We start from the raw sequence: 15909 nt of genomic DNA, 5'->3' as shown, positions 1-15909 counted from the left end.
AAAGGCCCGGACCTGAGGGACAACGCCCACCTCAGCCCTGCAGCCACCCAGGTTTCCCAGGACACCTTTGCCCTTGGCCCTGGCTGTGGTCAATGATGGGATGTCCCCGTCAAGAGGGAAAGTTTGAGAACTGTGAGTTCCCAGCCAGTCTCACAGCCTCCGCACGCTCTTCCTGCGCCCAGTGGAAGAGCTCAGTCACCTCCCACCCGGGCAGGCAGTGGGAGGTGACTGAGAGGCAGCCTGGGTGCCCAGTCCAGAGTTTAAGACCTGTCCCCAGACCCCAAGTCTCTGTCTGCATCAGGCGAGGGGCAGATGCCCCCTGCAGCCAAGCCCCTGCCTGTTTATGGATGAGGAACCGAGGCTCAGGGAAACCCAGGGGGCTGTCGATTAGACAGTCAGACCACACTGCCCTCAGGGACATTCATGAGAGCCTGGCTCCAGGGGCCCAGGTGAGCAAAGCAGGCTGCCCAGGCTGGGCCCAGGCTGCTGCCTGTTGTGTCCAGAGAGGAGAAGCTTTGCCACCCTTGGCAGTTCCCTGAGCTGCAGGCTGAGGCTCCACGGGCACTCAGCCATGGGCTCTGGCCTCACAAGCACCTCCGGGGGGGCCGCCCACTGCAGTCCTGCTCCCTCCTCATCTCCTAGGGAATCTTCCCTTCCCTCCTAGTTCTCTGGTCCCCTCCAAGGGCAAGGCAGGCTCCTTTGGTCCAGCCCCAATGAGCAGCACAAGCTTGGGGCCAGCGGAGGCCGGTGGTTATGGCCCCAGCCCCGGGTGGCTGCACTGCTCTACTGTGCTGCCTCCTTTCTCTCCCCAGGGCTCCCATTCTGTGGGTGGAGAGAAAGATGACACTGTGGGTGATTCAGGTGAGTGCCCCACCTGCCTACCTCCCCACTGCAGTGACGCTCAGTGACCACCGACAACAGACCCAGGCTCAGTAAACAGGGGACTCAGGCTTAGTAAGAAGAAACCAAGGCTCAGTGAGTACTGGGAACAAACTCAGGCTCAGTAGGCAGGAGATCCAGGCTCAGTGAGCACTGAGGACCCAGGCTTAGTAAGCAAGGAACCTAGGCTCAGTGAATGCTGAGGACAAGCCCGGGCTAAGTAGGGAACCCAGGTTCAGTGAGTGCCGAGGACCGACCCAGGGTCTTCTGCTCTCCACAGTTTTCCCAGGAATCCTTGAGGGCTTCCTGCCCCGCCTTCCCCACGCTCCCCCTTCCCGCCCCCATCTGTTTCACCATCTGAATCTCTCCCTCCCTGGACCTATCTTCGTTCTTACTGTTTTCCTGGGGTGGGGAATGGGAGTGGATGGCACAGGGGTCCAGGCAGCTCCCAGACACCCATGCCTGTGGTACCCACCTGCCGAGGCCCATGGGGTGTGGGGTCAGGCCCTGTGTCCAGCCCCGGCCCTGGCCTGCTCCAAGCTCCTTCCCTTTCCTGACTCTCAGGTCATCGTGGCCATAATAAGTTTCCTGGAGACGATGCTTCTCATCTACCTCAGCTACAAAGTGAGTGCCTACCCGGGGTGGCACCTCAAAGGGGGTCCCCACCCCACACTCCCTCACCCTCTCCCACCTCCCCACACTCCCCCACCCTCTGCCACCTCCCCCACCTCCCCACCTCCCCCACCCTCCCCACAACCCAACCTCCCCACCCTCCCCCACCTCCCCACCCTCCCCACCTCCCCACCCTCCCCACCTCCCCACCCTCCCTCACCTCCCCCACCCTCCCCACAACCCAACCTCCCCACCCTCCCCCACCTCCCCACCCTCCCCACCTCCCCACCCTCCCTCACCTCCCCACACTCCCCCACCCTCTCCCGTCTCCCCACCCCCCACCGACCGCACCCTCTCCCATTTCCTCACACTTCCCAGCCTCATCCCCTGACCTCCAGGGTGGGCTCCTTACCCTCTCCCCACCCTGCTCCTCCCCCACCGGGCCCCACCCTCACCCCCCTGATGCCCCGTTTGGCCCCCAGGGAAACATCTGGGAGCAGATCTTCCGAGTGTCCTTTGTCCTGGAGATGATCAACACGCTGCCCTTCATCATCACGGTGGGTGAGCCCCGGCCGCCAGGAGTGGGGGTCCTGGAGCCCCAGCCCTGACCTGTCCCCTTCACAGATCTTCTGGCCGCCGCTGCGGAACCTGTTCATACCCGTCTTTCTGAACTGCTGGCTGGCCAAGCACGCACTGGAAAACATGATTGTAAGCCGGGGGGGTGCAGCTGGGACTTGGGGGGGCACCCTCAGCCTCACCAGCCCTGGAAGACACTGTGAGACATAGCCTGCCACGCCCCGGCCTGGTGTGACCTATGGAGGACCAGGAGGCCAGGGCAGCAGAAACTCTGTGCCTATAAAACATCCAAGCCACACCTCAAACGCCCTCTTTCCAGGAAAAAGCTCAATCCCAGAGCTTTTCCTAACCCTGGCAATTAAATGACTGGCAGGAGGAGGAGGAGGGACAAAGTGCAGGGTGTGACAAACCCAGGCCATGAGGACCAGGGCCACAAACGCCAGGCCACATGCAAACTGGGGCCACAGACAGGTCCTGTGCCGAGCGTCTGAGGAAACTGGGGCCACAGGGCCACAGGGAGGCCCTGCTCTGAGTGGCTCAGCAAGGCCCCTGTCGTGTGAAGAGCCCCTGCCATGACCAGTTCCCTGGGCAACCCCTGCCTCTAAGCCAGACCCCTTGGCTCACAGCCCCCATTCCTGTCCCAGTGGTAAGGCAGCGTTACTGCGCTGGGTCCAAGCCTTGCACACTAACCAGCCCTCTGGCCTGAGCCTTAAGCCTCAGCCCAAGGGACGTAGGCAAGCTAGGGACCCATCCTGAGAGAGTACAGCAGAGGGGGTGCCCTGCCCAGGTGAACCTTATTGGCGACGCAGGTGTGGCCAGGTGCAGGCTGCCCTGTGGGCCTCGGCGCGGACGCAGGTGTGGCTGGGCCGTCTGTTCCCCCTGTCCCACTCTCTGCTGATCGCTCTGGCAAGGTGCACGGTCCCCGCCCACTGACGGCCGCCGCTCCCTCTACAGAACGACTTCCATCGAGCCATCCTGCGGACGCAGTCGGCCATGTTCAACCAGGTCCTCATCCTCTTCTGCACCCTGCTGTGCCTTGTTTTCACAGGGTGAGTGCCAGCCGTCGGGGTGAGTGCCAGCCATCGGGGTGAGCACCGCAGGGCATTGGGAGGGCCGGATGAGAGGGTGCAGACGCCTGTGTCCAGGCAGTCAGGGGACAGGAAAGGCCATGGTGCCTGGGCTGCCGCTGTCAGGCCACCCAGCTGGGACTGAGGTCAGGAGGCGGCTCCAAGCCTACATTCCCACTACGTGAGCAGCCCCGCAGTTTGGCTCTTCCAAGGCCAGTGATACCCAAGTCTGGCTTCCTGGTCTATGCCACTAACATAAAGAGGGGACTGGCCCCTGGGCCAGGGGTGTCTCCTGGCTGAGGCCCAGCTGAGAGCAGGGTGTGGGGGCTCCCGGAGCTGGGAAGGCCTCCACCCGCCTGAGTGTGCCCCTGTGCCCACCTGCCTGTGTCCTGGTCCTAGCCAGGCCTGGTCGCCACTTCCCATCCCCAGGCAGGGATGCCAGGCAAGCACAGTGCCCTGTGTTTCCTGCCTCCCCTCCACCACTGCCCCTCATGACAGACACAGAGCTCAGCGGGCAGATTGGGGCATCCATGCAGGTGGCATCTGGGACCTGTTAGTGACCCCAACCCTGCCCATTAGACCTCCCAGTGTTATCTGGCTGTGCCAGGCAGAGGCCTGTATGTAGCAAGTAAGGGGCAAAGCTCTGAGATGGGGCTGGCGGGCCCAACCCCATGCCCACCCAAGCCCGCACTGATGGCACAGCCCTGCATCTTCTGCTCCCAGAGAATTTTCCAGAGGCCTAGGAGAGAGCGCCGTGCAGGCAGGGAGGCTCTGGGGAATTGACTGTGAACAGAGGCCGCCGCGCTGTGGCCAAGGGGTCAGCCAAGTTGTCAGCCAGCGATGGGCAGGAGGTGGCCCAGGCAGAGCCTGGGGACAGATGAGCAGGGCTGAGGGCCTGACGCCACCCAGTTGTCAGTAGGGTGGGGCTCACCTGGTGACGAGGCGAAGCTCAGTCTCGTGGGCGGTGAGGGTCCCGTGGGCAGGCAGGAGCCCCAAGGGGCCACGGCCCTGGCTCCCGGGCCCCAGGCCGCCCCTCATTGTCTGGGGTTGCAGGACCTGCGGCATCCAGCACCTGGAGCGGGCGGGCGAGAACCTGTCCCTCCTGACCTCCTTCTACTTCTGCATCGTCACCTTCTCCACCGTGGGCTATGGCGACGTCACGCCCAAGATCTGGCCGTCGCAGCTGCTGGTGGTCATCATGATCTGCGTGGCCCTCGTGGTGCTTCCACTGCAGGTGAGTCCCCTGGGCGCCAGCAGCAAAGGGACAGGTGGGTGCCAGCAGGGGTAGGAGGCTGCTGGGGCTGTGGGCACAGGGCAGGGTCACTCCCAGGAGGCCAGGCGGGCGGTGCCTGCTCCATGGAGGCCCCCCTGAGGGTCTGCTATGGATCTGGTGCTGCTTCACGCAGTGGGTATTGATGGGGTCCCATGAGCCGGCATCTTCCTTCCAGGGAGGTGGCAGGTCTCTGGTGCCGGTGTGGCCTCCCAGGCCCACACGGAGTGCAGAGAGGGATCAGGGTGGACAGGCAGCCCAATTCCCATCCGCTGCCATCCCCAGCCACCCCAGCAGCATCCCTGTCACCACTGCCGAGGCCCACTGCCCACTGAGCAGAGGAGGGGGCAGGGTGGGGCCGCAGCAGGAAGAGTGGCGGCCCAGAGAGGGCAGCTGCCCCAGGGTGTGAGTGCTCACCCCAGACTGCCTCTGACACCTCCAGGCACCCCAGCCCACCCTGAAGGGTCCCTGCTATCAGGGAGACAGGAGGGGGAGGGAACCTCTGTGGGCGGTGGCACGTTCTTCAGGAGCCTGGGTGGGAGGAAAAGGGCGAGGTGGCCAGACCCTCACGTGTCTGCAGGATGCCAGAGAGACGGGCAGGGAGTGCCTCCAGGGAGCCTATGCTGACCCCAGGCTCGGCCCAGCTCCCTCCCTAAACGGCAGAGGGCATGTCGCAGGTGGGCCCCGGCCCAGCCTGGCTCTTCCCCCATCTGCATCCCAGCCACAGCTGTGGCTCCAGCTGGACGGCCCTCAGTGTGGGCCACGTTCTCCCAGTCTGCAGGTTTCTGTCCCCCGACTCCATATGGGGGCCGTGCATGTCTTTCTGCCTAGTTGCCGGTCCCCCACCACCCGATGCCACAAACCCCATCTCTGGGAGCTGCCGGCTCCTCTTTGGACCGCCCCCGGTTCTCACCCATGAACCTAGTCTCTGTTCTAGAAGAATCCCGGCCGTGTGTGGGCTTCCCCATTACTTCCTGCTCTGTGATCGCTCCTCTCACTTTGCTTACAGAATCTTCCATTCACGGATGGTTTTGATTTTTTTTAAATGAGCGATTCAGGGTGTGTGGGGGGGGGTCCTCACGCTCACTTTTTTGCCCAGGTTGGCCTCGAACTCCTGGACTCAAGCGATCCTCCCACATCGGCCCCAAAAATAGCTGGGATTACAGGCAGCTTGGGTTTGATTTTAACACAGTCAGATTCACCAATCTTTCCTTACAGTTTCTGTTTTCCTGTCTTGACTAAAAAGGTCATTCCCTCCCTCGATCATAAACCTGGCTTCCTGTTTTCTTCTAAAAGTGTGAAGCCCGCCTCTCACCTGCAGGGTTTCACCCACCCGGAACCACTGTGTGGGGTGGGGGTAGAGCTGGGCTCTCCCCTCTGACACCCACTTCCCGACATCCCTGCAGGTCAGGAGCGAGGGTGGGAGCCAGGCCAGGAGCACGGTGTGGTGAGGGCCAGTCCCTGCGGTGATGCTGCCTCCCACCTCGACCCTCCTGCCCCAGTCCATAAATCTCACCTCAAATTCTTACCATAATCACCTCTGCGAAAACCCTTTTGCAAATGAGGTTCCATTCCGAGGTCCAGGGGGACCACTTTTAGAGCCACCTTTCACACTGCTACGGGCCTCAAGCCTCTGTCCCTGGTCCTCCCCTGCCCACACTTCGCCACGTGGCCAGCACCTGCTGAGGCTGCTCGGATGCTCTGCAGAGACCTTGGCCTCTCCAGTCTCTGAATTCCCCACAAACCCTCCCAGAGACGCCTCCGAGAGGCCACAGGCCCAGCCGAGGTCAGAGGATGGTCAGTAGGGCTTATGCATCCCCCTTTCCCTGTGGGCCCTCGGCCCAGCCATGCACAGCTCCACCTTCATGTGCCACCCGGCTCCTCTTCCCACCCCACACACTCCAAAGTGAAGAGGAGCCCCAGCCAACCCCAGGGTCACTTTCAAATAAAGCAGCAGGGAGGCGCGCTCTCATGCTTCTCGGGAGACCGTGGCACCCGCAGGTAAGGCCCAAATCGGGGTGTGCAGCAGGCATGTTCCATGTTCCTCTGCTGTGTCCACAGCCTCCAGGCTGGGGCCGCCTTCCCATTCTGCTGCTGAACCATCAGGGGCCCCCACCTCCCCTTATCTCCACCAAGAAATAAGACAGGACCAAGCGCAACGCTCATGCCTGTAACCCCAACACTTTGGAAGGCCAAAGCGGGAGGGTCACTTGAGCCCAGGAGTTTGTGACCAGCCTGGGCAATAGAGAGAGACTCCCATATCTACCAAAAAATACAAAAACTAGCTGGGTGGGTGTGATGGCATGCACCTGTAGTCCCAGCTACTTAGGAGTCTGAGGCAGGAGAGTCGCTTGATCTGTGAGGTGGAGGCTGCAGTGAGCTGTGACCGTGCCACTGCACTCCAGCCTGTGCAGCAGAGTGAGACTCTGTTTCAGGAGAAGAAAGGGCTGGGCCCAGTGATCTGCCTGTAATCCTAGCACTTTGGAAGGCTGAGGTGGGTAGATCCCTTGAGATCAGGAGTTCAAGACCAGCCTGGGCAACATGGCAAAACCCTGCCTCTACCAAAAATAGGAAAAATTCGCCAGGTGTGATGGCACACATCTGTAGTCCCAGCTCCTGGGGAGGCTAAGGCCAGAGGATCACCTAAGCCTAGGAGGCAGAGGTTACAGCAAGCCAAGATCACTCCAGCCTGGGTGAGAGATGCCATCTCAAAAAAAAAAAAAAAGGTCACTCCAGGTGCACAGTGTCCTGCAGCCACCAACACACCTGGACTGCTCTTTGGGGAAATTCACTGAACAAACACACCATCATTGCAAGAACTGATTGCATCGACGGGTATGGCCATGGTGACGGTGACCGACGCCCCAGCAGCCTGCACGTGGAGGTGTCATTGCAGCTCGGGCTGTGTCCACAGTGGGGTCCTCAGATCAGCTGCCACCCGACTGCCTTGTCTCCCTCCTCCCATTCGGGGCAGGCAGAGCAGGCCCTGAGTGGGATGAGCCCTAAGCAAGACGTGGGAAGGTGGGGGCTGGGGGCCAGTACACCCTCTGTCCCATCAGCCCTGCCGGGCCTGGTGCTCAAACCTGGCCCACGGTGGACCTGTGCCATCCCTGGCAGGGCTGGCGATGATCAGGACGGTGATGCCACTGACCCCACCGTCTGAGCCGCTTCCTGTCTCCCCCAAATGACTCCGGAAAGACAGCCTCTCCCTGGCAATGGTAATGGGCTGTGGTGCCCTTGCCCTTGGTCTCCACGGAGATGAATTCAGCAGTGACAACCCTGAGGCCCTGGCTCTCGAGTGTCCCTCCTGGAACACAGCGATGCCAACTGGGGGTCTCCCAGAAGCATCCCTCCAGGCTCTGACCCCCAAGGCAGACAGGTGGCTTAGACAGCAGATGTGTATCCTCTGCCAGCCCTGGAGGCCAGAATTGGAAGTTGAGGGGCTGGCAGGGCCGGCCCTCTCTGGCTGCTTTCGGGGAGGTCGTCCCACGCCTCTCTCCAGCTTCTGGTGGTGCTGCAATCCCTGGGGCTCTGTGCGGTGGAAAGCTCAGCCTCCGCGCTGCCTGCACCTGGCCTCTTCTCTACACCTCTGATTGGATTTAGGGCTCACTCTAACCCAGGAGGACCTCATCTTAACTAATTACATCTACAGAGACATTTCCAGGTCATCACATGGCAAAGTTCTAGGCAGATGTGACCTTTAGGGGTCACTACAGAGCCGCTGGCATTAGCTCCTTCATCTTCACGGCAGCCCTGGAGGCAAGTGCCATGCCGCCATCTTTTGGGTGAGGAAGCTGAGACTCGTGGGAGGCGGGGGATGCGAGCCCTGGGGTGTCTGACGGTGGAGCCCTCTGCCAGCACCATCTGCGGGGAGCCTCTGCTCCAGTCACCCTGGAGTCCGGAGCACCTCCTGGCTGTGGACCTGTTCCGTGTGGCAAGGCAGTGGAGTCTCGTCACTGGAAGGAAGCGGGCGCTGGATAAGAGTGATGAGATGGTCTCATTTGGATAACTGCTCATCGCCCATGCTGGTCCACACTGCACAGGAGCTCCTACCATTGTCCATTTCACATGTGGTCCGTGGAGCCAGGCACCGTAACTCACGCCTAGCATCACAGCCCTTCAGGAGGCCAAGGCAGGAGGATCACTTGGGCCCAGAGTTCGAGACCAGCCTGGGCAATGTAGTGAGACCCCATCTCTACAAAAAATAAAACTATCTGGGCATGGTGCTGGCACACGTGTAATCCCAGCTATTCAGGAGGCTGAGGCTGGAGGATGACTCGAGCCCAGAAGGTCCAGGCTGCAGTGAGCCGTGGTCGCACCACTGCACTCCAGCCTGGGCAACACAGCGAGACCTTGTCACACACACAGAACAATTCAATAAAATGTGAAATGAAGGAATGAGCTTGATGCTTAGAAAAGCCAGAGACTTTCAGTCAGGCGCGGAGGCTGACGCCTGGAATCCCAGCGCTTTGGGCGGCCTGGGCGGGTGGATCACCCGAGGTCAGGTGTTCAAGACCAGCCTGGCCAACAAGGTGAAACCCCAACTCTACTGAAAATAGAAAAATTAGCTAGGTGTGGTGGTGCACACCTGTAATCCCAGCTGCTCGGGAGGCTGAGGCAGGAGACTCGCTTGAACCTGGGAGGCGGAAGCTGCAATGAGCCGAGATCGAGCCACTGCACTCCAGCCTGGAAGACTCCATCTCAAAGAAAAGCCAGAGGCTGTCCACTCCAGGCAAGCTGGGCCGGTGCTGTGAGGCCGGATGGCCTCTGTTTCAGATCTGTCCCCTTTGAGTCTGTGGAGCATGAGCCGGAGCAGATGGAGTCCTCAGACCCGTGGAGTCCTCAGACCCGCGGCCTCCAACTGCTCCCCACCTGGATGTGAGCTCCTGACTGTGATGTGAGCTCCTGAGGCCAGCAAGTGCCTGGAGGACTGGGGTCTGACTCCCGATTTGGCTGCCCCTACCATCAGAATGATCCCTAATTCTACTAGCTGAGACTCCCACCCTCAGTTTACTCCAGAATCTCCAGCTGCTCCTCTTCCCTTGGTCCCCACACATCCTGCCAGCTGGGCCTGCATCCTGCTCTGTGTCGTCTGGGGCTGTCAGCACCTGCAGCTTCCGTGTGGGAAAGGCCCCCCTAATGTAGATATCACCCCTGAGCAGGCCCTGTCCCCGGCCCCCAGCAGACAGTCGTGTTGGGGGGCCCAGGTGCTTCCCCGGGAGCCCTCACCCAGCTCTCCCCCACAGTTCGAGGAGCTTGTCTACCTTTGGATGGAGCGGCAGAAGTCGGGGGGCAACTACAGTCGGCACCGCGCACAGACGGAGAAGCACGTGGTCCTGTGCGTCAGCTCCCTCAAGATCGACCTCCTCATGGACTTCCTGAACGAGTTCTACGCCCACCCCCGGCTCCAGGTGAGGACCCCTGACCGCGGCCCCCAGAGATGCCATTTTCTCCCCAGGACTGCTTGGCAAGTCCCCGAGTCTTCTCAGCCTCAGTTTACCCCTTCAGTGAGGGTGGCAACCCACATTTGAGTGGGAAGGGTCCTGTGGGGGCCCCTCCATTCCCTCCCACCAGATGCAAGATGGCAGTCAGTGCCGGGGCCCAGAAGTGGTGGGCGCACACAGTCCTGAAGGCGGGGCCGTCCGGGACCGGCCGGGGCTGGCTCAGAGGGTCCGACCCTGCGCCTGGCCGACAGGACTATTACGTGGTCATCCTGTGCCCCACGGAGATGGACGTCCAGGTGCGCAGAGTCCTGCAGATCCCGCTGTGGTCCCAGCGAGTCATCTACCTCCAGGGCTCTGCACTCAAAGACCAGGACCTCATGCGGGCCAAGTGAGTGCTGGGGGACAGAGGGGGTGGTGCAGAGTGTGTGTGGGGGGGATGGGGGCAGAGGGGGCAGTGCGGGGCAAAGCGGGTGGCGCGGGGGCACCTTCCTGAGATAGGCCGGCTGCTCAGGGCTAGGGCATTGGCTGCCACTCTCGTGGCCAAGGGTCCTGAGTTGGCCTGCCCAGTAAGCTGATTGGAGCTAGGGGTCCCAAGGGTAGGTACCAGGGGCTCTTGGCCCAATATGAGTTAACCCAGCTGGGGCCACTCAGCTGGGCCCACTTAGGTGGGCCACTCAGAGTGGACTGTCCAAAGTGGACTATCTCGGCACCTTCCTGAGACAGGTCAGCTGCTCAGGGCTAGGGCATCGACCATCACTCTCATGGCCAGTGAAAGCCACTAGAGCAGTGTAGACCATTCCCAGGGTGGACCTTTTGAAGTGAACCATCCAACGTGGACTGTCTGGGGTGAACCATCCAGGGTGGATCATCTGGGGGTGAATTGTCTGGGGTGGACTGGGGCGGACAGTCCGGGGTGGACTCTCCTGGGTGAACTCTCTGGGGTGGACAGTCTGGGGTGGACAGTCTAGGGTGGGCTCTCCAGGGTGGACAGTCTGGGGTGGACAGTCTGGGGTGGGCTCTCTGGGGTGGGCTCTCTCTCTGGGGTGGACTCTCTGGGGTGGACTCTCTGGGGTGGACAGTCTAGGGTGGGCTCTCCAGGGTGGACAGTCTGGGGTGGACAGTCTGGGGTGGGCTCTCTGGGGTGGGCTCTCTCTCTGGGGTGGACTCTCTGGGGTAGACTCTCTGGGGTGGACAGTCTAGGGTGGACTCTCCAGGGTGGACTCTCTGGGGTGGGTTCTCCGAGGTGGACTCTCTGGGGTGGACTGTCTGGGGTGGGTTCTCCGGGGTGGACTCTCTGAGGTGGACGGTCTGGGGTGAACTGTCTGGGGTGGGCTCTCCGGGGTGGACCCTCTGGGGTGGACTCTCCGGGGTGGGTTCTCTGGGGTGGACTCTCTGGGGTGGAGAGTCTGTGTCCCTGGACACCCAGGGCATCTTGCAGCTTCTCTGGCTCAGGTTCCAAGCCCAGATGAGCAGGACCTGCAGCCAGGCCCCTTGTTCCTGCCCCATACCCACTGTGGAGCAGCCGGGGCAAGCCACCCCAGCTGAGTCTCCGTCTCCCTCTTGCAGGATGTGGGGCAGCCTGTGCAAACTCCACCCTCCTCTGCTCCAAGTCTAGGGAAATTTTTTCTTTTCTTTTTTTTTTTTTTTTCTCAACATCTCCTTCTTAAATTTAGGGAAATTTTCTTTGTCAAGTTCTGCGGAGGCTCGAAATAGAGCAGGGGCGGGAGAGTCGGCTGCTGTGAGTCAAGGTGGGAGAATGGGGGCTGCAGATGGAGCTTCCTTTTAAAGACAGATTGGCAGAGTGACAGGGTAACAAGAGTGTATTGTTACCTGGAACTTTCCAGAATGTGTTGGTGCACTCCCTGGGACACTCCCCGGAAACCCCTCCTGGCAACATTTTCATTCCAGGAGCCTGGATGTGTCCTCAGTGGCCCAGGGTCTCTCTCCATCGCTCCCCTCCCCTGCCATGTCCAGAGCCCCAAGCTGGGGCCCACTGGCTATAGAACTGTCTGTTTTGTGATCCTGTCTCCAGCACACAGGTTAACGCACCTGCTTGGGTTCAGGGAGTGGGGAGAGGGCAGGCGCATGGGCCATGCCCACCAGGCAGGGAAGAGCCCAGGGGCTGTGGGTGCGGGGCCTGGGCCCCTGCAGAGCAGGCAGTGATGCCAGTGATGAGGTGGGACTTCCTGCCCTGAGAGGAGGTGACAGTTTCTCAGATGGCATCTCAGCAGTACTGGTCAGTTTCTGCAGCTGGGCTTTGCGGAGACCATGGAGGGGCTGGAAGTGACCACCCAGGTTCCCAGACCATAGGGTGGCCAGGACAGGGAGCGGATGGGGTCTCTGCCCCTAAGTTCCTCCCTCTCTTCTGTAACCCAGCCCAGCCCTGGGTGACTAGCTAATGGCAACATGTAAGATGGGTACCCAAGAAGCCAGTGCCCAGGTCAGGTCAGCTGCCCTGGTGCCCATGTAACTGGCACACACTGAGGTGGGGTCTCCACCAGGCCTGCTCCTGCCAACCCTGGACCCCCAGCCCCTGACAGCTGGGAGTGTGGACAAATCCAGGCAGCCCCCACCAGCAGAGCCCCCTCCCAGACCTCCCAATGCCCCTCCTACCTGGGCCACCTCAGGAGCAAGCTGGGGGGTAGCTTGAGAGAACACGGCTTGGGGAGGAAGAGCGGGCACTGCCTTGGGAAGCGCCATGGGCTCCCCACTCAGGGCTGTGGCTGGGAGAAGCTGTCGGCCAGCGTCTCCAGGACATACTGCCTGTGGCATCTGCCCCCCAGCGCCCACCTGCTATCAGCCTGCACAGGCTCAGGAGACAGGCCTGGGTCTTGTGCCTTCTCAAGTGTCAGAGCTTGGAGTCTCCCTAGGGTGTCCAGGAGTCCTGACCCAGCTCAGAGCCTGTCAGGGAGGGGCCGGGGATCTAGAGAGGCCCAGGATGCCTGTGGGGGGCACTGAGATACCTGGGCGGGAGATACAGTGATGCCTGCTGGTGGAGGGTGCACAAAGATGCCCACCAGGGGGCGCTGTGATGTCGGTGGGTGGGGAGGGTACCGGGATGCCCACTGAGGGGGCACTGTGATGCCTGACCAGCAGGGAGCAGGGACCTCCTGCCCGCCCGCCGTCCTCCCGTCCTCCCGTCCTCCCAAAATCTTCCTGCACACCTGCTGCACCGACCTCCTCCCAGGGGAGGCCCTCCCCTCCCCACCTCACCTCTACCCCGCACCCCGCCCAGCTGTGCTGCCCGCCTCCCCTGCTCCACCCTCGCTCAGGCCCTGGTGCGTTGCAGGATGGACAATGGGGAGGCCTGCTTCATTCTCAGCAGCAGGAACGAGGTGGACCGCACAGCAGCAGTGAGTGAGGCTGAGGCCCCACCTGGGCAGGAAGGGCACCGTGGGGTAGGGAATCGGGGTCCCTGAGGGAAGAGACCTGCCCCAGGCTGCTGGTGCCACCCGGCAACCCACAGAGGCCAGCCCTCCTGCACTGACCGACCACCCACCCCACCAGGACCACCAGACCATCCTGCGTGCCTGGGCCGTGAAGGACTTCGCCCCCAACTGCCCCCTCTACGTCCAGATCCTCAAGCCCGAAAACAAGTTTCACGTCAAGTTCGCCGGTGCGTCTGGGGCAGGGCATGTGTGCACGAAGTTGGGCAAGCTGTGTGGGGAGCGGGAGGGGCTGGCCTGGAGCCCCTCACACAAGCACACCGGGAGGTGCTGGGGGGACGGTGGACCCCCATCCTCACCATATCCGAGAAGGGGGCTATGCAGTCTGGGCTCTTCATATGAACAGTCTTCCGCTGGGGCCCTGGGGTCAGTGAAGGCAGCGTCAGAGTCAGGTGGGGACAGGAGCACCATCTGATGAGCACCTCTATGGGCAGGGCCCACATTGGGCACCCCGGGGGCAGGGGGCAGGGCCCACTCAGAGTGCCTGAGGGAAAGTGGGCTCACACAGGGTGCCCAAAGGACAGGGCCAGGGTCCACATGGTGTGTCCGGGACCCACCAAGCCCTGGAGCTCCTCGTTGAGATGGAGAGAAGCAGGGAATGGTGGAAGGTCCACAGAGACTCAGGCCAAGTAACTATTGATGTCCAGAGATTCTCGAGGTGGAGATGCTGGAGCTGGACGGCAGACACGTGGGGGCTCCAGGGGGGCACCAGGTGAGGGTGCGTCTGCACAGCCCCTTCAAGAAGGGGGCAGGTGCTGTGGGGGAGGAGAGAGGTGGCAGGGTGGCAAGTGAACCGGCCTCCCCTCCTGCCCGCAGACCACGTGGTGTGTGAGGAAGAGTGCAAGTATGCCATGCTGGCCCTCAACTGCATCTGCCCGGCCACCTCCACCCTCATCACCCTGCTGGTGCACACGTCCCGCGGCCAGTGAGTGCCCCGTGCCCCGCGGGACTGACCTCCATGGCCCGGCCGGCGCAGGGAGACAAGGCAGGGCCTGCGTGGGGGCTGGGACGGGCTTCCCGGAGGAGGGGCTCTCGGTGGGGCGCGTGGCGGGCAAAAGTCCCGCACAGGGAGGGGTCCAGCCAGGGGAAGCGGAGGGTCCGCTGGAGACCCGGCCGGGCAGGAGGGGCAGCCATGGCCGAGGGTGACGGTCCCCTGGCCCCGCTCCGGCCCACAGGGAGGGACAGGAGTCCCCGGAGCAGTGGCAGCGCATGTACGGGCGCTGCTCGGGCAACGAGGTGTACCACATCCGCATGGGCGACAGCAAGTTCTTCCGAGAGTATGAGGGCAAGAGCTTCACCTACGCGGCCTTCCACGCCCACAAGAAGTAAGGCCGGCTGCGCCCACACGCCCAGTCAGGCAGGGGTGGCCCTGGGGCGGGGCAGCTGGTCATCCTGCCTGGCCAGGGCGGCTGCAGGGCTGGGCTCCGGGTGCACATGAAAACTTGCCACCCTCCTCCCTGAGGCTCCTCCCAGGCCTGTGGGCTGCCCCCAGCTCTCTGGTCCCCAACACTCCTGGGACGGGAGGGCTCGGCCAAGGACCCTGACCTCAGATGGCCCCCAGGAGGAAGACGGAGGAGGTCAGGAGGGACTCTGGTGATTCACAGGCAGGGAGCGGGACAGGGCAGGCGCGGGCGCGGTGCTTGCAGCTGTGGTGCCCCCGCCCCCCCTAGGTATGGTGTGTGCCTCATCGGGCTGAAGCGGGAGGACAACAAGAGCATCCTGCTGAACCCGGGGCCGAGGCACATCCTGGCCGCCTCCGACACCTGCTTCTACATCAACATCACCAAGGAAGAGAACTCGGCCTTCATCTTCAAGCAGGAGGAGAAGCGGAAGAAGAGGGCGTTCTCGGGGCAGGGGCTGCACGAGGGTCCAGCCCGCCTGCCCGTGCACAGCATCATCGCCTCCATGGGTGAGCCAGGGCCGGTGCGCGGGGCTCCCTGGGCCTGCTCCTCCAGAGCCTGGCTGCCCCTGCGCCAGGTGGGGTGGGGCGGGGTGGGGTGGGGTGGGGCGGGGCAGGAGACCAGGTGAAGTGGGCAGGAGCCCAGGAGGGGCGGGGCCGGAGACCAGGAGGGGCAGGGCAGGAGGCTGGGTGGGTTCAGAGACCAGGCAGTGCCAGGGTGGGAGACCAGGTAGGGTGTGGTGGGACAGGTCGGGGCTGGAGACCAGAGCTAGCTCCTCTGGGCCTGTGCCTCCATCCTTGTTTTGAATCTGTCAAACAGGAGTTGTCCCGGCCTTCCTGTGGCCACCTTTGTGGGCATCACTGTCCAAGTGGGGCCGCCCACAGGACCAGTTGGCAGCTCAGCCAGAGGCTCCTGATGGTCCCATCAGCCCAGAGGGTCCCATCAGCCCAGAGGGTCTGCTTCACGTGTGTCCCTCAAATAGCCTGGGGCCCTGGCATCCACGGGGCTGGGAGTTGGCTGAATGAGGCGACTGAGGGTTTTGGCCTCTTCTCACGCCTCCAGGCTCCTCCGGGGTGCCGTGTGCCAGGCCGGGTCAGACTGGGTCAGGCTGCCTTTGAGCAGGTGCAGGCTCGTGGCCCCGAGGACACCACCCATAGTGGCTTTGCCCCCTCCCCAGACAGGCCTTCCTGGGGGACAGTTAGGGAGCAAGTCAGG

The 15909-nt window shown here is 62.4% G+C and overlaps 1 protein-coding gene across 6 annotated transcripts in view; it reads left to right on the top strand.

The window, feature by feature from the left end:
* KCNT1 (potassium sodium-activated channel subfamily T member 1) overlaps positions 1–15909 on the top strand; it is a 71495-nt gene that overhangs the window by 34040 nt on the left and 21546 nt on the right. For all 6 annotated transcript variants that reach the window (XM_039461508.2, XM_074394514.1, XM_039461507.2 and 3 more), the window contains 13 exons: positions 813–861; positions 1444–1503; positions 1974–2048; positions 2116–2199; positions 3022–3116; positions 4188–4368; positions 9651–9815; positions 10100–10236; positions 13138–13201; positions 13356–13464; positions 14111–14219; positions 14470–14619; positions 14965–15203. In XM_039461508.2, the coding sequence (XP_039317442.2) occupies positions 813–861; positions 1444–1503; positions 1974–2048; positions 2116–2199; positions 3022–3116; positions 4188–4368; positions 9651–9815; positions 10100–10236; positions 13138–13201; positions 13356–13464; positions 14111–14219; positions 14470–14619; positions 14965–15203 (1517 nt within the window). The remainder of the gene's footprint in view (positions 1–812; positions 862–1443; positions 1504–1973; positions 2049–2115; positions 2200–3021; positions 3117–4187; positions 4369–9650; positions 9816–10099; positions 10237–13137; positions 13202–13355; positions 13465–14110; positions 14220–14469; positions 14620–14964; positions 15204–15909) is intronic.

The sequence above is a fragment of the Saimiri boliviensis genome, chromosome 2 (assembly GCF_048565385.1).
Source record: "Saimiri boliviensis isolate mSaiBol1 chromosome 2, mSaiBol1.pri, whole genome shotgun sequence".
Classification (NCBI taxonomy): domain Eukaryota; kingdom Metazoa; phylum Chordata; class Mammalia; order Primates; family Cebidae; genus Saimiri; species Saimiri boliviensis.
Note: the sequence above shows the minus strand (reverse complement) of the source record. Positions and strands in the feature narration are given on the sequence as shown.